Source organism: Rhinoraja longicauda, chromosome 13 (genome assembly GCF_053455715.1).
Source record: "Rhinoraja longicauda isolate Sanriku21f chromosome 13, sRhiLon1.1, whole genome shotgun sequence".
Lineage (NCBI taxonomy): Eukaryota > Metazoa > Chordata > Chondrichthyes > Rajiformes > Arhynchobatidae > Rhinoraja > Rhinoraja longicauda.
Window position 1 is genome coordinate 53,713,560 of NC_135965.1, and position 21,390 is coordinate 53,734,949.

General features: G+C 44.9%; 1 protein-coding gene across 1 annotated transcript; it reads left to right on the plus strand.

Annotated features, from left to right (window-relative positions):
• The first annotated feature begins 2,656 nt into the window (after nucleotides 1-2,656).
• On the plus strand, nucleotides 2,657-20,029 carry LOC144599106 (alpha-1,4-N-acetylglucosaminyltransferase-like). The gene is made up of 5 exons (XM_078409824.1): nucleotides 2,657-2,908; nucleotides 2,994-3,220; nucleotides 12,776-12,859; nucleotides 15,771-16,032; nucleotides 19,445-20,029. The coding sequence occupies exons 1-5, from the start codon at nucleotides 2,657-2,659 to the stop codon at nucleotides 20,027-20,029; spliced, it is 1,410 nt and encodes a 469-aa protein (XP_078265950.1).
• The last annotated feature ends 1,361 nt before the right edge of the window (nucleotides 20,030-21,390 follow it).

Consider the following 21,390-nt stretch of genomic DNA (forward strand, 5'->3'; position numbering starts at 1 on the left):
GATTAGCGGGGGGGTCTCGAACCCTCGGTTGGTCTAACGGGTCACGTGGTGCGGGAGCGCGAGGTATAGTTGTGTCTGGCGCCAAACTGGGGAGATGAGATTAGATTATATTAGTAGTTAAGTAGTGTGTGTCCAAAATAAGTGCGTTGCGCCTTATCACGGTTTTTACCAAGAATAAAGTCTTTTGATAATAACGCTTGTTTTGGACTCACTACACTGTAGAAAAATACATGTATGGCATGTATTGACATGCTCAAACGTGTTTCTGCAACCTGCTTTCAGTGTTTCTTGATATTAAGGAAATCAGGAACAAACATATAACAATTTTCCACGCTGAATTCCAGTCATAGTAACAACAAAGAAATGTGTCCCTTCATGTTGCTAAACAGCTTAGAATATTTTGATTCTATTTAAATGTAATTGAGGGAGCTGTTTGCACCCACATCTGAGATACAAGACACTACGAAGCAAGAATCTCGAGCAAAAGCAAATTACTCGAGGAGCGCAAATCATTGTGCACTTTAGCACAAATGACATAGGTCGGAAAAGGGATGTGGTCCTGCAGAATGAATATAGGGAGTTAGGCAAAAGTTTAAAAAGTGTGACTTGTAGTAATCTCCAGATTACTTCCAGTGCACATGCTAGTGAGGGTAGGAATGGGATTGACCCCAGTTCTTCTATAGGATTCCAGATGATGTGTCAAACAAAACCAGTACAACTTATTCTTTATTAGCTTTTGAGTTACTTATGCGTGCATGCAATCCCTGACTTTTAATAACTTCTCATTTGATTTACTGTTCCAATTTATCACTTCTTTCACTAAATCACAAGAGTGTTGCAAGACCTTCTATGTGTTTCCAGCATTTTCATTTGTCATTTCAGACTTGCAGCATCTGCTTATGTCTTCAACATTTTTATTTTAATTCATGTGTCACAGAAGTAACACTTCTGTGTTGATTCATATCTGCTTACCTATTTGCATTTTTCTTCTCTTTTTACATTGAGTTGTTCTTCTTTATGCCAGATCATGGTCTTTTATTTTTTCTGGTCAGGTTAATGATCCTTCATCAGCATTCTCTATTTACACGTTACCAGTTCCGACAAAATGTTATTGACTAAAAATGTTGCTGCCCAATCTATTAAAATTACTTCCAGCATTTTACTTTCATTTTGATATATTTCCTTCTCATGATGATCACATTACCTATCTGTTTTCCATCGAACCTCTCTTTGTTTCACACCCTTAAATGATCAAATCTCTAATTTTCACACCAATAAATGATAACTGAGGTTATGCAAACATCAACTGAAAATGCCAAATGCAAAACCTAATGACCTCAGACAATCTCACAAACTATCTTCACAGACTCTGCCAGTTTAAAACAGGTGTGTGACAAAGATCTTAATCATATTTACTTTAGAATTATATTGTAGTTTGGCTCTTATGTTGGGAAAATGTGTTTTATGTATCATGTTCTCGGTTTCTTTTGATATACTCCACTGGAGTGAGATCTATGGAAAAAACAGCAAGAATGGCATGTCTAGAAATCATCACTCTTACTTCTCCAACCTGTCTCCATCATCTTTCAAAATTTACAATTAATTACACTGTAACAGTGTTTCTCAATTTATGATATTAAGGAAATCAAGAACACTGAAATAACAATTTTATATGCTGAAAGCCAGTTATAGTAAAAACAAAAAGAAATGTATCACCTCATGTAGCTAAACCAGCAGGATATTGTGATTCTATTTTAAACTAATCGGGCGGCTCGGTAGCGCAGCGGTAGTGTTGCTGCTTTACAGCGAATGCAGCGCCGGAGACTCAGGTTCGATCCTGACTACGGGTGCTGCACTGTAAGGAGTTTGTACGTTCTCCCCGTGACCTGCGTGGGTTTTCTCCGAGATCTTCGGTTTCCTCCCACACTCCAAAGACGTACAGGTATGTAGGTTAATTGGCTGGGTAAATGTAAAAATTGTCCCTAGTGGGTGTAGGATAGTGTTAATGTGCGGGGATCGCTGGGCGGCACGGACTTGGAGGGCCGAAAAGGCCTGTTTCCGGCTGTATATATATGATATGATATGATATGATAATCAAGGGAGCAGTTTCCACCTACATCTGATCCTTGGCTGATATGCAGAAGGTTTTCCCTCAGTTGTAGCACCCTATCCTACCACAGTGCTTCTTTGCCAGGATACACTTGAATTGTCCCATATTTAATGCACAGTGCCTTGGTTTGATTTCTTTACCGATCCTACTTGATCTGGTCCAATGCCAATTAATATCCCATATGGTATCAGTATGATCGGACACATGTCACTGCAAACCTACACCTACAACCTGGATAGGACACTCCAGCTTCGCCTGCAGCGTCGACACAACACGGGGAGCAACAGTTACCGGTTATAAGTCATCGCTAGATTGGCGTATAGCGAGGCGCCGCGGTTGCTCCAGACAGTGGGAGGGTTTTACTGGACAGCTACCGCCCACCTCAAGCTGGGCAGCCCCCAGCCAATAAGGTGCTGTCCCGCCACGGTCTGCTATCCTCACTGGGTGCATGGGGATTAGGAACCATCCAAACAGCAGATCGCAACCAACAAAAGAACACATCAAAAGAAACCAGCTCTAAAACTGGGAACTTGGAATGTCCGGACAATGATGTTTTCACTCGTTGTGCCCACACCAAACTGCCCAAGGCAGGAAGACCTCTCTGGAAACCGAAAGGACATCAGCGATTCCAGGAAAGCAGCTGTCAAAAACAACGAGCTCAAGAGACTCAACGTAGACATAGCCACCCTTCAGGAAACAAGGCTGGCAGACTCGGGCTCACTGAAGGAGAAGGACTACACGTTTTACTGGCAGGGGAAGGATTCTGATGAGCCCAGAGAGCATGGAGTGGGCTTCGCAGTAAGGAACAGCCTGCTGAACACAGTGGAACCAGGCAGAAATGGCTCAGAGCAGCTCCTGACTCTCCGCCTCAACACCACCACAGGCCCAGTCACCCTTGGCAGCGTGTATGCCCCGACTGTCCTCCACATCAGACACAAAGGACGAGTTCTACGAGAACCTCCCATTCATCGTCGGCAGCATCCCCAGCATTCCTTGTTTTTTGGGTGACTTCAACGCTGGAGTGGGAGCAGACCACGAATTGTGGTCTTCCTGCCTTGGGCAGTTCGGTGTGGGCAAAATGAGTGAAAACAAACAGCGACTGCTTGAGCTGTGCACTTACAATGAATGACCTGTGCATCGCCAACTCATACTTCCAGACAAAGCCCCAGCACAAGGTTTCCTGGAGGCATCCACGCTCAAAGCATTGGCATCAACTGGATCTGATCCTAGTCAGATGTGCCACCCTCAGGAACGTTCTCCACACTCGCTCCTACCACAGTGCAGACTGCGACACAGTGAGGACATCCAGACGGCCACCATAACAGGGAACATCAGGGGAATGCACGATGGCATTAAGAAGGCACCAGGACCAGTCCAGAGCAAGACAGCCCCCCTCAAATCCTCCACTGGGGAAGTAATCACAGACAAATGCCAGCAGATGGAGAGATGGGTGGAGCACTACTCCGACCTCTACTCAAGAGAGAACATCGTGTCCCCCTCAGCCCTTGATGCCATTGAGTGCCTGCTGACCATGAATAAGTTAGATGGAGAGCCAACAGTAGAAGAGCTCAGCAAGGCCATTGACAGCCTGGCCTTAGGCAAGACCTGAGGCAGCGACAGGATTCCCCCTGACCTGATCAAGCACTGCAAGACTGCCTTACTGCTTCCTTTGCATGAAGTCCTCTGCCAGTGCTGGCAAGAAAGAACTGTACCGCAGGACATGAGGGATAACATGATCTTTACCCTCTACAAGAAAAAGGGCGAGAGAAGCAACTACAGAGGCATCACCCTCCTCAATATCGTCGGCAAGGGCTTTCATTTCTTTTTTTTCATTTCATCATTTTATTTCGTACATGTTAAAAGACATCAATTAAAAAACAAAATAAACAACAAAAAAATAAACAAAAAAAACAGAAGAAATACAAAGAATTTTGCTCGGGTCATCTTGATCCCTCTGCGGAAGCTGGCAGAACGTGTCTACCCAGAGTCACAGTGTGGTTTCCGAGCTGGAAGGTCAACAGTAGACATGGTCTTCTCCCTTCGCCAGCTCCAGGAGAAGTGCAAAGAACAGCGGATGCCCCTGTATAATGCTTTCATTGACCTCACCAAGGCGTTCGACTTCGTCAGCAGAGATGGCCTATTCAAGGCTCTCCCAAAGATCGGCTGCCCACCAAAACTGCAGAGCATGATAGAATCCTTCCACATCAACACGAAAAGGACAGTGCAGTTCAATGGCAGCTTCTCGGAGCCCTTCGATAAACCGCAGTGGCGTCAAACAAGGCTGCGTCCTCGCTCCCACACTCTTTGGGATTTTCTTCACTCTGCTCCTGAACCATGCCTTCGGCACTGCAACAGAGGGGATCTACCTGCGTACTAGATCAGAAGGCAGCCTCTTCAACCTCACTCACCTCTGAGCCAAGGCAAAAGTACGTGAAGCTCTCATCAGAGACATGTTGTTCGCCGATGACGCAGCAGTTGTGTCCCACACCCAGCAGAAACTACAGTCACTGATGGACCGCTTCTATCGGGCTTACAAGGACTTTGGGCTGACCATCAGCCTGAAGAAGACGAACGTCCTGGGACAGGATACAGAGGTACCACCTGTCATCACCATTGACAACTACGAACTCGATGCCGTCCATCAGTTTATGTACCTAGACTCCACCATCACCGACAACCTCTCCTTGGACACAGAGATTGACAAGAGGATCGGGCAGGCAGCTATAACTCTCGCTCGCCTCACAACGAGTGTGGACCAACCAAAAGCTGACAGTGAAGATAAAGATAGCAGTCTACAACGCCTGTGTCAACAGCACGCTGCTGTACGGCAGTGAGACATGGACTACATATGCCAGACTGGAGAGAAGACTCAACACCTTCCACATTTGAAGCATCCGCTGTATCCTGGGTATATCCTGGCAAGACAGTGTCCAACGCCAAGATTCTGTCTCGCGCTGGCCTTCCGAGTATGTACACTCTACTCAGGTAGCGCAGACTATGGTGGCAGGGCCATGTCCACTGCATGGAGGATGGCCTTATTCCAAAAGACATCCTCTATGGAGAGCTGACATCTGGGAGGAGAACCATCAGCCGCCCCCAGCTATGTCACAAGGATGTCTGCAAGAGAGATTTGAAGGCACTCGACATCAATGTGGAGTCCTGGGATAGCCTTGCAGCTGATTGTACGAGGTGGAGAGGTACCCTGAACTAACATCTCAAAACAGGGGAAGAGAAACTGATGAATGCAGCAGCAGACAAGAGGGCTAGCAGAAAGGAGAGCAGTAACTTCAACAGACCAGAGACCACACACAAATGTGACCTTTGCAACAGAGACCGTTACTCCCGCATTGGTCTTTTCAGCCACAAGCGATGCTGCTCTAGCCGATGTGTGGAGCAAGCAGCCAACTAGGATGCATCACCATGACCGAGGGGGCCTAAGAAGAAGATCAGTATGATCATCTACTTCATTTTGAAAATTAAATTTACCTGTAAAACACAAGTAATTTCTACAAATGGACAGTTCTTTGCAAAGGACCGTTAGCTAATCATCACTAGTTAGATTCTTTTTTTCTTGCTTTTTTGCGGAAGGATTTGTGATGATCTCTTTTCCTGGCCTATTCCACGTTATCTTAGTTTTCCATTTATCACAAAAGACCGGGCATGTTCCATTTTGATTTTAGTTGCTCATTGTCTGTGGATTGAGCTTGTATCAGATCATCAATCTTAGCCAGATTAATTGTGACTGTATCTACCTATTCACCTGTTGATGATTTTCATGGCTCTCCTTCTTGGGCACCTAACTTTGCCAATTCTTCTGATAATCCGAGTTTTTTACCTTCAGTCTGAAAAAAATAATAATCCAAATACTGAATAAGTACAGATTTTATTCCACAGTGGGGTTCTTCCCATGAAGATGTCCAGATACTATACAGTGTCTGAAAAGATCTCAACTGGGGAGAGGGAAAGAACAGCTTTTTGCCAGATTGATAACCTTTTATACAGAAAGGAAAAGGGGTGTTGCATAGGCATCAACAACCAATTACAATCTAAATACAATTCACATGGTTACAGAGAAAACAAAACCATTAATAAAAGTTCAGGGAAACGCATCACCTAGAGTGGATTCAAAACTATCTCTTCCTACTTTCACACATGCCCATATAAGGAGTTATTATTGAGAAAGAAGAAAACTTTTATCTACTATTGTAGGAGCAATCTCACAGCTGCATGACCTTGCTTCTAACTGCTTCAACATCCAAGCCAATACTGGAAACAAGGGAAGAACAGAGAAACCCTTTAGCGCCAGTCTGTTCCCTATCACTCCAAAACGTATAAACACATTCATTTCCAATGATAACACTATTCTGGCACAAGCATCCATTTTACTGCATTCACTTTATTTTAGCTAAAACAACAACAAAAGTAACCATCTTCAATCATCCACAACAAAATATCAATATCTCTGAAGTGTGCGCATGTGCGGGACTCTTGGGCGGGCTAGGCCTGCTTTGAAGATATGTATTACAGAAAGGAGTTGCTTAAAGCTTAAATAAAGTTTAAGTAAATTAGAATTTTCATTTGCCTCACAACAATTTAAACAACTCAATCTCAGAAGTTAAGCAGTGTGACATCGAGATGGAAAAACTATTGAAACCACAACGCTTGGATCTTGATCCCAACTCACCTACTGCAGCAAAGGAATGGAAGCACTGGCTTCGTACACTAAATAACTTATTTGATAAGTGTGGCGATAATGCACCAGATAAATTCAGGACATTAATAAGCTGTCTCTTATGATGTATATGATTACATAGAGGAATGTACAACTTATTCTGCTGTTGATGTACTAAGCAGACTCTTCGTTAAGACACCCAATGTAATATTTGCTCGACACCTCCTTGCTACTCGTAAACAAAAACCTGGTGAGTCACTTGATGAGTTTTTACAAGAACTTCAAAGACTTAGTAAAGACTGTGCCTTCAAAGCAGTTACAGCTGATCAATATCGACAGGAACTTATTCGAGACTCGTTTATCAATGGTTTGGCATCGCCTTTAATTTGACAGAGACTATTAGAAAACAAAACCTTGGATTTGCATTCAGCTTACAATCAAGCTTACTCAATAGACTTGGCTCCGAGAAATTCAGATGCTTATGGCTCATCTAATGTGTATTCTGCTGCAACTACTACAAAAGAATCTCACCCAAGTACTAATATGGAGCAAGCTGAAACAATTTCTACTGATAAATGTGCCCTTGCTGCAGCATATACTTATCCAAAAAGGAAGTGTTACTTTTGCGGGGGTAATATTCATAATAGAGAGATATGTCCATGCTGAATTTGCCCGATGATTTCACCACTTTCCAAATGTGATGCTATCACATCTTTAATAACTGACTCTAGCATTTTCCCCACTACCGATGTTAGGCTAACTGGTCTATAATTCCCCGTTTTCTCTCTCCCTCCCTTTTTAAAAAGTGGGGTTACATTAGCTACCCTCCAGTCCTCAGGAACTACTCCAGAATATAAAGAGTTTTGAAAAATTATCACTAATGCATCCACTATTTCTGAGGCTACTTCCTTAAGCACTCTGGGATGCAGCCTATGCAACCCTGGGGATTTATCTGCCTTTAATCCATTTAATTTACCTAACACCACTTCCCGACTAACCTGGATTTCCCTCAGTTCCTCCATCTCATTAGACCCCCGGTCCCCCACTATTTCCGACAGACTGTTTATGTCTTCCTTAGTGAAGACAGAACCAAAGTATTTGTTCAATTGGTCTGCCATCTCCTTGTTCCCTATGATCAATTCATCTGTTTCCGACTGCAAGGGACCTACATTTGTCTTAACTAATCTTTTTCTCTTCACATATCTATAAAAGCTTTTGCAGTCAGTTTTTATGTTCCTTGCCAGTTTTCTTGCTGTAGTTCATCCATGCGACCTTTAAATGCCTTCCATTGCATGTCCACCGTCAACCTGTGAGATGCAAATGTGAGTGCTCACAATCACGATGCTCGAGACAAATCTAGAGAAACAAGTATATTTTATTTGCAAGTCTGCAGAGGTGGGTACCTCCCCTATCGAGACACACCGAGGTCGGGAAAATCCCTTCTTTTTATTCACTTCACTTTACAATTGTCACACCTTAAATTCCTCCCCTTTGGACTCCTTACAATCGGAGCACTGAGGTGCACAATCTAACGACACAGCCCCTGTTGCCACCCACATCATACATTGCATGTGCATTTAAATGAGGCATCTTGTCATGCTGGGCGTTTTTGTAATATTCATTTATCTTATTAGGCAGGCGCAGTACAGAGTAGTTCATGCCCTTTCCCCTTGTTCCCTGATTATCTTGCCCTCTCTCCTAGTTCTCTGGTTATCTTCTAACACTTATCCTTGGAATGTCACCATTTGTTCTTGCGGTTCTTATCTAGCCGAGCACGGTCGGGTCAGCTATTTCTCAGGGTCCTTAGTCTAAATCAATTATCCCTTTTTATCTCTCTCTCACAATCCACCCTTTTTCTTATGCCACGCTACTTTGATTTATACTATTTCCTCCTTTTCTCGTGCTAGCAGCAGAGTCTTTGCCTCTCTATATTCCTCCTGCTGGTTATACTGTATTCTACAGCCCATCATGGCGATGTCGTTCTTTGTCAGGGCTGTCTCTATCAATCGCTGAGACAACCCCCGTATGCAGGGAATGATGCAACATCCGAATAGACACAGCAACCCCATCATAACTATCACTGATGTTAGGGCTGATGTAAAGATGTGCTTCCATTTCCCAAACCAGGAGTCTAGAAACCCGGTCCAGGAGGTGTCTACTCCAGAGTTCTCGGCCAATTCGATAGACAGGGAGGTGAGACTTGCTAGGGCCCTTGACATGGACCCATCAGGAGCAGTGTTGTTGGGGATGTAGGTGCAACATTGTTCCCCAAACATCACACACATCCCCCTTTCTCAGCCAGTAGCATGGCCATGCGATTTTGCCAGGCCATTAGGCTGGTAGCTGTCAGTTGTTCCACTAATCCTTCAACCGCATCTCGAGTGTAATTTATAAAGCGTTGTTGATTGTAGTATAGGTAGTTAATCCAGTCCACATTTTTATTAATTGTGGACCACCAGAAGAGTATGGACTCAAAGCCCGCAGCTATCTGGTTTCTGGCTTTGAATTCATCGGGTACCCCTCTTGGCACCCCTATTGCATCTATATAGATGTGTGTGTCGAATGATCCTCTCACCTCTCTCCTTTGTCGTCGGCCTCCTTCATTGAGTTCGACCGCATGTTCTACTGCTATGGTGAAGTGCATCATCAGTTGTGTAAGGGTACAGGTTCCCGTCCATGACCCTGGTAGCCGGGGCCACAGGGTATTTTCTCCGCACCACCACCACCAGACATCGGCTCTACTGACTATCTGCTTTCTCAGCCAGGAGCTACTGAACAGTGACCCCTGTTCCTCAGCTGTTATGTTATACGTCTGATTGCAGTTTAGCACCTCCCCCATTTCCTGTCCATCTGGGTTATTATTATTATTATTATTATTATTATTAAAATTTATTAAGCAGACTCATGGTCCATTAGAATACACATACAGCACACAGTATATACATATAAAATTAAATTAAATTAGAAAAGGCAACAATACCAATGTTTCCACATAGGTGACAGGTATCTCACGGCACTGAAACCAGGATTTACCAGCAGCACAATGATGGAATTCTGAGAACCATTCAATCGGCATATAAATTTAAACATGAGTTTCCTCAACAGGGCATGAAACGTATTGACTCCTGCATTACAAAACAGTTCACTTGCACTGCACCACCTTGGCTTTCTAAGCAATATGCACATGCAGTCATTATAGGCAACCTTAAGTTTATGAATGCTTGACTTATTAAACTTTATCCACAAAGGAGCAGTGTAAAGAGTACAGTACGCTCTAAACAGGTTTATCTTGACATTTCCTGAGCACCAGTGGAATTTCCTAACCAACACGTTAGCTTGCGCATACAACATGCGGCGCTGTCTATACATGTCCTCATCATCAGACATTTGATTTGTGATGACATGTCCCAGATACCTAGCTTTACAGCAGACAGATAGAACCTGCCCTGACGGGTAAAATGATGGGAAGACTAGATCTTTGTCCCCTTTTACTTTACAAATCATGACAACGCTCTTTTTAGCATTGTATTTAACGTCAAATTGGACACCATACTCAGAGCATATATTCAACATCTGCTGAAACCCAGCACTGCTAGGAGAAAAAACCACCAGATCATCGGCATACATAAGATAGTTTACCAGGGTGTTACCAATCATACATCCTGTTTTACAGCCTCTAAGCTGTTCAGATAAATCATTCATGTACACATTAAAGAGGGCTGGTGAGAGTAGCCCCCCCTGGCGAACCCCATTACCAACACCAAATGTTACAGAGACTGCATTACCCCATTTGACCTGCATGCTCTGGTTGGCGTACCAATATGCCAGGACCCTAATTATACTGTTAGGCACTCCTCTTTGACTCCGTTTTTGGAACAGCTTATGATGGTTGACTCGATCAAAAGCTTTAGAGGCATCAATAAAACCAATTAACACAGAGGAATTCTGCCTTCTATACATTTCAACCATTTCCTTCAGGGCATAGATACATAAATCAGTACCATGCTTAGCCTTGAAGCCAAACTGGTTGTCTGTCGTACCCAAATAAAAACATTATCTAATAAAATTCTTTCCAGGACTTTGGCTAACACACTGGCTAGAGCAATTGGTCTGTAATTATCCAAGCTCCCCACCTTGCCCGCTTTGTCCTTGATGACAGGCACCAGAGTAACGGACAACATGGAGTCCGGTAACAGACCATGATTCATAAGGCCAGTAAAACAGATTGCAAGAAGGACAGCAACCCTCGGGCTTGCAAGTTTGAGGTGCTCTGCAGTGATCTGATCTAAGCCGCTAGCTTTGTTATCAGCTAGCTGTGTGATTGCTTGATAGACCTTATTGGCTGTGATTCCCACTTTGTCACTGTTGGCAATGTTGCCCACTTTGTAGGGATCACTTTTAATACAATTGAATAGCTCAGAGTAATGTTGCCTCCACAAATCAGCTATGTTGTCGGCTCCTGAGACTCCTTCTATGGTGCATGGTAACGATGTACTGCCTCTGTTCAGAGCTCTCACCTCCTTCCAGAAGCCAGTAACATCATTACCAAGGAGCTTATCAGCCATAGAGTCTGCTCTCATTAATTGTTCGTGTTTGCTGATATAACGAACTGCATATTTATACCGAGCATTACTAAGTTTTTTGTGATCCAGGACAGGCCCCTCTCTGGGCCTACCTGCCAGGACCCAAGCCTTAAAGGCATCCTTAGCTTCAGCATGATGAGCAGCCACATGTTTACATCTTGTATAGCACTCGAATTCCTCCTCATACAATTGCATTAATTCTATCTCTCCTGTTGCTATCATTATCTTCAAATCCTTAGGCTCATATTCCGTGGTGACATTGCTGACTACCGGGGGTGCTGGGGTTGCACAGGGATCACTACTCTGACTGTCATCCTCATATTTTACCATATATCCGTCCCGTTCTACCTCTATTTCAAACCTCAGGCATGCGTCCTTCCCTGTTTTATCTGCACATATCCAATACCTACCACTTTCCTTCATTCGAACCCTCTGTATGCTTACCCTGGCAATCCCTCGTTTGGGTTTTGATATACTCTCCACCTATCAGTTTGATAGGTGTGCTTATGCCACCCCTCTCTGGATGAAGTGAATACCTTGCGCCAATTTTTACAGGGATGGGTGCATACATACATCCTATGACCACACCACCATTTTCCTTTACATACATCAAATGGGATGGTGGTGGCCCTTCTATTCTGTGGTATAGTTATTTTTATACATGCTACATTACTCACAAGCTGGATAACCACCCAGCACCCGATCCACCAGCACGAAGTCTTCATTTTCCGTGCGGGGTCTTGGTGAATACCAAAGTCAATGGCTCCTTTCCTCCACGTACCGTCCACGGGCTGATATATATATTGTCTGGTGGGGCCTCCACGGGACCCTTAAATCGACATGCGTGTGTCCACCCTTTTTCTTTTGTTCGTACTGCTGTCTCGGTGGTTAATAACACAAGGTAGGGTCCAGTCCACCTAGGTTGCAACTTTTCTTCCTTCCACGTTTTTATTAGTACCCAGTCTCCAGCCTTGACTGAGTGAATCGGAAAATCCGGTGGCGGGCTCAAACGCACGACTCACACACAAGAGTCAATTTGGAGAAAATAAAGGCGTTCTTTAATTTTCACATTAAAGAACACTGCGATTCGAACCAAAAACTCTAAACTTACTCAGCTACAAAAACATTAGTTACAAAAATTACTTACTAGCTATACTACGACCGAGAGCACATGGATCAGAGCACATGAATCACAATACGAACTGGCACAGGACAAAGGGAGGTGTGGACTATATATACATGAGGTAAGGGCACACAGGTGGAAACAATCAAGGCGGGGCTGACAATGACAATGGCAGGAAGTCAAGGGACCTGAAATGAGAATCTAAACACAGAACATGACACAAGACTAACAGATATGACGGGACATTACAGTACACCCCCCTTTAGGACCGACTCCTGACGGTCCAGGCTGGTCAGGATGAGTCTTGTCAAAGTCCTTGATCAAAGTTTTGTCCAAAATGAAGCTGGCAGGAATCCAGCACCTCTCCTCAGGACCATAGCCTTCCCAGTCGACCAGAAACTGGCGACCGCGACCTCTCTTGCGGACTGCAAGAAGTGCCTTAACTGTGTAGACCGGACCACCGTCGACGAGCCGGGGGGGTGGAGGGGGCTTGGAGGCGGGCACGAGTGCACTTTCCTTGACCGGTTTTATTTTGCTGATGTGGAATGTAGGGTGAACCCTTAATGACCTGGGGAGTTGTAGACGGACCGAAACAGGGTTAATGACTTTCGAAATGGGAAATGGACCCACGAACCTTGGAGCCAGCTTTCTGGCGTGGATGTGAAGTGGCAAGTCCTTTGTAGACAGCCATACCTTCTGGCCTGGGCGATAATGCGGAGCGGATCTGCGGTGGCGGTCGGCTGCCGCTTTCATCCGGGACTGACCCCGGAGTAGAACCCTCCGAGCTCCGTCCCAGATTCGGCGACAGCGTCGGATCATGGCGTGGGCAGAAGGCACCGTCACCTCACCCTCATAAGCCGAGAACAAGGGGGACTGGTAGCCGTAGGCACACTGGAAGGGTGTGAGTCCCGCGGCAGCCGTAGGAAGCGTGTTGCGTGCGTACTCGACCCAGATGAGATGGTCGCTCCAGGTGGTCTGGTTCTGCGCGATCAGACAGCGCAAGCAGGTCTCGAGCTCCTGGTTCATCCGCTCAGTCTGGCCATTGGATTGTGGATGGTAACCAGAAGACAGGCTGACGGTGGCACCTATGAGGGAACAAAACTCACTCCAAAACTTGGACACAAACTGAGGACCTCGGTCCGAGACAATGTCTGTAGGGAAACCATGGATACGGAAAACGTGAGACATCATTACCTCTGCCGTCTCATTGGCAGAGGGGAGCTTGGCCACAGCGATAAAATGTACCATCTTTGAAAATCGGTCTACCACCGTCAGGACAGTTGTGTTACCTTTGGAGGCCGGCAACCCAGTAACAAAGTCAATGGAGATGTGGGACCAGGGCCTCTGAGGGACTGAAAGTGGGTGCAGCAGGCCCGCTTGGGCTTGTCTGGAGGGCTTGCTCCTTGCACAGACAGGGCAGGCGGCCACATATTCAGCTACATCCTTCTCTTGAAGGCCACCAAAAACGCTGTTTAACCACAAAAACAGTTCTCCTGGTTTGTTCTTTTCCCAAACTGGGATGAACACTTGCTGTAAATGCCTTCCATTGCATGTCCACCGTCAACCCTTTCAGCATCAATTGCCAGTCTATCTTGGACAATTCACGCCTCATACCCTCAAAGTTACCTTTCTTTAAGTTCAGAACACTTGTTTCTGTATTGACTTTGTCACTCTCCATCCTAATGAAGAACTCCACCATATTATGTTCACTCTTGCCCAAGGGGCCTCGCACAACCAGACTACTAACCAACCCTTCCTCATTACTCAATACCCAGTCTAGAATGGCCTGCTCTCTCGTTGGTTCCTCGACATGTTGGTTTAGAAAACCATCTCGCAAACATTCCAAGAAATCCTCTTCCTCAGCACCCCCGCCAGTTTGGTTCACCCAATCTATAGGTAGATTGAAGTCACCCATTATAACTGCTGCACCTTTGGTGCACGCATTTCTAATTTCCTGCTTGATGCCATCCCCAACCTCACTACTGCTGTTAGGTGGCCTGTATACAACTCCCACTAGCGTTTTCTGCCCCTTAGTGTTTCGCAGCTCTACCCATATCGATTCCACATCCTCCGAGCTAATGTCCTTCCTTTCCATTGCGTTAATCTCCTCTCTAACCAGCAATGCTACCCCACCTCCTTTTCCTTTCTGTCTATCCCGCCTGAATATAGAATATCCCTGGATGTTGAGCTCCCAGCCTTGGTCACCCTGGAGCCATGTCTCCGTAATCCCAACTATATCATAATAATTAATAACTATTCCGAATACTCCTTGCATTGAGACACAACGCCTAAGGCTTGTTTTTATAACACTCTTGCCCCTTATATAATGATGTTGCAAAGTGGTCCTTTTTGATCTTTGCCCTGGATTTGTCTGCCTGCCACTTTTACTTTTCACCTTGCTACCTATTGCTTCTACCCTCATTTTACCCACGTCTGTCCCTCTGCTCATGCTCCCATCCCCCTGCCACATTAGTTTAAATCCTCCCCGACAGCACTAGCAAACAGCCGTAGGACATTGGTTCCATTTCAGCTCAGGTATTTGTACTGGTCCCAGAACTGGTTCCAATGTCCTAGAAATTTGAATCCCTCCCCCTTGCACCATTTTTATTGCCACATATTCATCTGTAATATCCACAGATGAATACGTGGCTTGAAAAATTGTGCAATGGGGAGGGATTCAAATTTCTAGAAAATTGGAATCAGTCATATCCGCCTTTATTATCACGTCCAATTAATTCTCACTTTGGGTGATGGCCAACAGGTGAAGGATTATTTGGCTTCTCGTCCGAAACCCTGATTAACTTTAGGACAATAAGTTGTGGTAATCAGGAGGATTAGTTCACCAGGGTAAGTATATACTGTAAATGAAGAGGTGGATTCCGCTGTTGTATTCCGGGTGAGAGCTAGATCAGTGTCTGAGAGGAAAGACCGTATAGGGTGAGGGTGAGGGTGAGGGCAGGGGAGGGGGTCACACTTTCAGAGCGCCGGCATGAACATGAAATACCGAATGGTCTCTTTCCGTGGGGGTGACATAACATGTGATTCTGTGAGTAAAGTGATTCCGTAAATGTATCCTACAATTTGTTTCCCAGTAGCCTGGAAAGAAACATTTCGGAGCCCCACCATGTTGTCCTGGAACAAGGGTTGTTTGCTCGTTCTCATGCTCACACTTGGTGGTACTCTGTTCGTTTACTACAGAGTCTATCAGTCTACCGCTGGCAATACCTTGACACCAGCTCAGATAATAAAATACAAGACTGGTCCAAAGGATATAACCACTATCGCCGGGATTATGTTTGTGGAATCGACTAACAATGTGGAGCCGACGCCGTTGACGATGTGTTCAGTGGAGTCCGCTGCTCGTCACAACCCAGATAAACAAATCTACTACTTCATGAAGGGGTTCAGTGGAAACCTGAGCCAGTATCCACAGCCTGAATACAGAGGCATCCCTTTACTCTCGTCAATGAAGAATGTCATCATTCTACCTTTAAATCCCACTGAACTGTTTAAAGACACGCCGCTGGAAGGCTGGTATCAAAAGGTAACCAACACTTATGACATTCATTCGCATAAGTAAATTGGTTGTTTGAAAAGTAGAGGCGCTGTAGAATATAAGTGACCTGATGAGAATTAAGGGGTTTGCTCAATAACTCTCGTGATGCGGCTGAGAATAAGACCTCACAGTTTTACCAAATAATTCCGCGAAGAAACCCATCACCAAACACCACAGGTTTGCAGTTGTACAGGACCCTAGTGAGACCGCACCTGGAGTACTGTGTGCAGTTTTGGTCTCCAAATTTGAGGACGGATATTCTTGCTATTGAGGGCGTGCAGCGTAGGTTTACTAGGTTAATTCCCGGAATGGCACGACTATCATATGTTGAAAGACTGGAGCGACTAGGCTTGTATACACTGGAATTTAGAAGGATGAGAGGAGATCTTATCGAAACGTACAAGATCATTAATGGGTTGGACACGTCAGAGGCAGGAAACATGTTCCCAATGTTGGGGGAGTCCAGAACAAGGGGCCACAGTTTAAGAATAAGGGGTAGGACAGTTAGAACTGAGATGAGGAAAAACTTTTTCAGTCAGAGAGTTGTGAACCTGTGGAATTCTCTGCCTCAGACGGCAGTGGAGGTCAATTCTCTGAATGCATTCAAGAGAGAGCTAGATAGAGCTCTTAAGGATAGCGGAGTCAGGGGGTATGGGGAGAAGGCAGGAACAGGGTACTGATTGAGAATGATCAGCCATAATCACATTGAATGGCGGTGCTGGCTCGAAGGGCCGAATGGCCTCCTCCTGCACCTATTGTCTATTGTCTATTGGATTGTTCTGCATTCCCCCGCTTTGAGTGTCGGGACTGCTGCGGCTCTGCACGGTCCACAACACACACTGTGACATTCTCCCTTGCCCCGAGGAGCCCGCGTGGGTCGGCAAAGCTCCCTCTATCACGATGCTGACAGATCCCTCACCATTTCCGCATTGCCCTTTGAATCTGCCAACAACATTCAATGCCCAGGAAAGAACTCGCACTGTCGGTGTCAGCGTGTCCGGCAAACCTGGTTCAGGGCCATTGTCGGAAACAATTACAGATGCTGGTTTAAACCAAAAATAGAAACAAAAAGCCGGAGTCTGAAGAGGGATCTCGACCCGAAACATCACTCATTCCTTTCACCCAGAGAAGCTGCCTGTCCCAGAGTTACTCTAGCATTTTGTGTCTATCTTCAGTGTAAACCAGCATCTGTAGTTCATTCCGACACATGGATTTTGTCTGTAGCTTTGTAGCTCTCTGCTTTGCAGCTCGTGTATATTTAATTGAGCGATGTGGTAAATTGTTTTCTAAAGAACCCAATTAGTTACAGAGTCCTACGGCGTAAAAAAACAGGCCCTTCGGCCGAACGTGCCCACACCGACCAACATGTCCCATCTGCATTTGGCCCATATCCCTCTGCTAGTTTAATATTTTTAGGCGAGGAACGCATAATGCAATTGCTTTAACCCGGTCCATTAAAATACATTGTAATTCTTGCATAAAATAGTGTTGGTGTCGGGAGAAGGAAGCTGAAGATTCGTGCTGTGGTTTTCACATTCCAGACAGCAGGAATCATCTTGTTCTCAGTAGAGTACTTTTCAAGCGTATTCTTTGATGGCGGGACATGATGGGGCACAGTAAGCTCTCGCTTGCAGTGGTGTGAGAGTAACCAGAGGTTGGGTGGAAGAGACGTTGATTGAGGGATGGATACAGTGCGGGTCGCCCAGGATAAATCATCTATTAATATTAAAATAGCGCTTTAGAATCTTTACAGCGAGCTGAGAAAGCAGAGCTGGGATTGAGTTAACATCTCAGTGGGGAATTCTCGTATCTCGGTGTAGGAAGGGAGGCACCTAATGTATCGGAGCCCAACCTAAAGTGAGTGGATAATTTTAACAGTGGTGCTGGTCCACTGTTACAGATTTTCTGGTCCATCACCATTGACATAATCTATAGGAGGTGCTGCCTCGAAAAGCTCTCATCTCGCTGCTACCATCGGAAGAAGTAACAGGAGGTTGAAAACCCTGGCCACCAGGTTCTTCCCCAGCAACCATCACGCTCTTGAACACTGCACGATATTACATAGTCCTCCCCTGAGCACCAATGACCTTCTATAGACTTTGTTTTAAGTTGAATTATGGACTTTGGTTTTGCACTGTATGGTTACTTTGTATTACTGATTATTAACTTGTGTTATTATTACATCTTTAATTGTGTGCACATATTTATTTGTGCGTATTAGGTTAATGGGCTTGTAAGACTGCAGCAAGTAAGAATTTCATTGTTCTGTTGTTGGTAAATTTGACAATTAAATGCGCTTGCAACTCTGGCCCCATTGTCTTCAATAAGAACTTAATTCAATTTTCACTGACCAACGGCCAGGCTACAAATCTCCGCCCACTCTAACACACACTTGGTCATTAGGAATAAACGAACACCTGTGAAACCTTGAGCAGATTCAAGGGCTGGTTGACAGTGTAAATGTGATGAAGTGGCCTCAGTGGGAAACCTCCTCCCACTGCACGATCTGCATTGTCAATGGCATATACAGAGAAAAGAGCACCATTAGCCTGAAAAGCCGACAGCAATTATGTCCACGTAGCATAATACGTTGATTTTAAATTCTACATTGGTGCAGCAATGGAAATTTCTTTGCTCTCCAATAAAACTTGCACAGTCCGACAAGACGTTTCACTATCCCACGAACATTTCTTCCTGGTTTCTATTTCTGTGCCTGTTCTTTATCTCCATGTATTTGTGCACTCTCCTTCCCAGAACTGTGCAAGCCTTCTCGGCTCCAGGTGTCCAGGACTGAAAAGGAAGGTGGAAGGAAGTAACAGACCAATGTGATGGGAGTGGAAATAATTTAATATGCGCAGCCCCAACTGCTGAATTTGAGCTGTTGACGCGAGGGGTTTGTCCCAGTGCCATTCCACAGTTGCATATCCAACAAGAAGGAAATGGAGGCACATTCCCTGCAGCAGTGACTCTGAATCCTGATCAATGCCCAGGAGCTCTGCTGCAATAAATATGCATTTTCTCACAGGAGAAGACGGAGAACAGCACTTGTCTCTCCGCAATCCCGGACCCTGGAAAAGTTGGTGTTCCAACCCATCCTTGAAAGAGTTTTTGCCACTTGACAGGTGCATCAACTGGTCGCACAATCTTGTTCTAACATTCCTGTGCCCATGTGTGTTCACCATTAAGGTGGCGAGGAGTAATTATTGTGGTCATAAGGTTTGTGTGTAATGTGCTGGATGGATACAGATTCATGCCAGGAATTCTACTTGAAAGTAACAAAATAATATAATCATCCCTTGATAGAATGAGAATCAGCAATGCCTGGAGACCTTGTACTGGGCTGCAGAATTGGAAAAGCTACAAGTTAAATGTGAGAACTAATATTACTCTCTCCTTATAGGTAAATCCAGAAAAGGAGAAGTTTTGGACCCATGTGCTTGCTGATGGCTGTAGATTAGCACTGTTGTGGAAGTTCGGGGGCATCTACCTGGATACTGACATTATATCATTGAGGTCAATTCCATTTGCTAACTTTACTTGCCAAGAGCATGCAGGAGTAGTCAACAATGCAGCATTGGGTTTCCATCATAAGCACCATCCTTTTATATGGAATTGCATGGAAGATTTTGTAGTCAATTTCATTGGACATGTTTGGGGTCAACAAGGACCTCGACTGATTACCCGTGTGCTAAAAAGATGGTGCCGGATAGATAATCTAGCTGCCTTCACGGGCACAGAATGCAATGGCATCTCTTTATGGATCTCAAGCCGGTTCTACCCAATCCCATGGTCAAGCTGGGGGAAGTTCTATATTGCCTGGAAAAAGGAGGATATAGAGCAAACCTTCTCGGCTACATATGGAATACATGTCTGGAATTTCATGAATTCTAGCAAGAAAAGAAAACTGGTCATGGGAAATGGATCATTATTGGAATATTATTTTCAGATGTATTGTCCAACTTCATACAGAATGTTAATTCATTAAAGAATTCGTTTTGAGACATTTAGAGTCTGAGCTATTGCATCTCTAGACCTCAGGAAGTTGGAATTTAATACAGAAAAGTGTGACGTGTTGCATTTTAGGACGTCTAACAAGGGCAGGATATACACAGCGAGGAATGTGGAGGAATCACTGTGGTGGATGTTCATGTTAAAATGTGTTTTGAGTGTTCTGTTGCTTTTTATTGTTATGACATTATGGCAAATGAAATTCCTCGTATATTGCAAAACATACTTGGCTAATAAAGTATGGTTATGATATTAAGATAGTAGGCCTCTGCAGTGTAGTAGAGCAGAGGGATCTAGGAATTCAGGTGCATGGTTTTTTGAAGGTCGAGTCGCAGGTAGATAAGGTGGTAAAAAAGTATTTTGGCACATTGGCCTTCATCAGTCAGAGTATTGAGTATAGATGTTGGGAGGTCATGCTGCAGTTGTACAAGACATTGGTGAGACCGCTATTAGAATATTGCGTTCAGTTCTGGGCACCATGTTGTAGGAAAGATATTGTCAAGGTTGAAATGGTTCAGCGAAGATTTACAAGGATGTTGCCATGACTATAGGGTGTGAGCTGTAGGGAGAGGTTCTCTATTCCTTGGAGCGCAGGAGGATGAGGGTGATCTTATAGAGGTGTATAAAATCATGAGAGGAATAGATCGGATCGATGCACAATGTCTCTTGCCCAGAGTAAGGAAATCGAGGAGCAGAGGACATAGGTTCAAGGTGAAGGGGAAAAGATTTAGTAAGAATCTGAGGGGTAACTTTTTCACACAAACGGTGGTGGCTGTATGGAACCAGGGCCATCTTAACGCATGGGCCTGATGGACACTTGCCCGGGGGCCCACGAGCATAGGGGCCCCATGCTGATCTGTGTATGTTAAGTGACTTGCAATAAATAAATACTACTTTAAAAATGTAGGTTCAATAAGTGCTTTTTTCGCAACATTTTCTGTCACTAAGTGCTTCTCACAGCGATCTGTAAATGCTTTTCGCAACAATGTAGCACCCTGTCCATCACTAAGTGCTTTTCGGTAAGTGCTTTTCGGTAAGTTCTTTTCGGTAAGTGCTTTTCGCCGGCATGACGGGGGGGGGGGGGGGGGGGGGCTGGTAGGGAAAGGGGGGTGGGGGAGAGTAATGGTAGGGGCCCCAGTACACTGCTTTGCCCGGGGGCCCATAATGCTGTAAAAACGGCCCTGTATGGAACAAGCTGCCAGATGAGGTAGTTGATGCTGGGACTATCCCAACGTTTAAGAAACAGTTAGATAGGTTCTGTACATGGATAGGACAGGTTTGGAGGGATGTGGACCAGACGCAGGCAGGTGGGATTAGTGTAACTCGGACGTGTTGGCC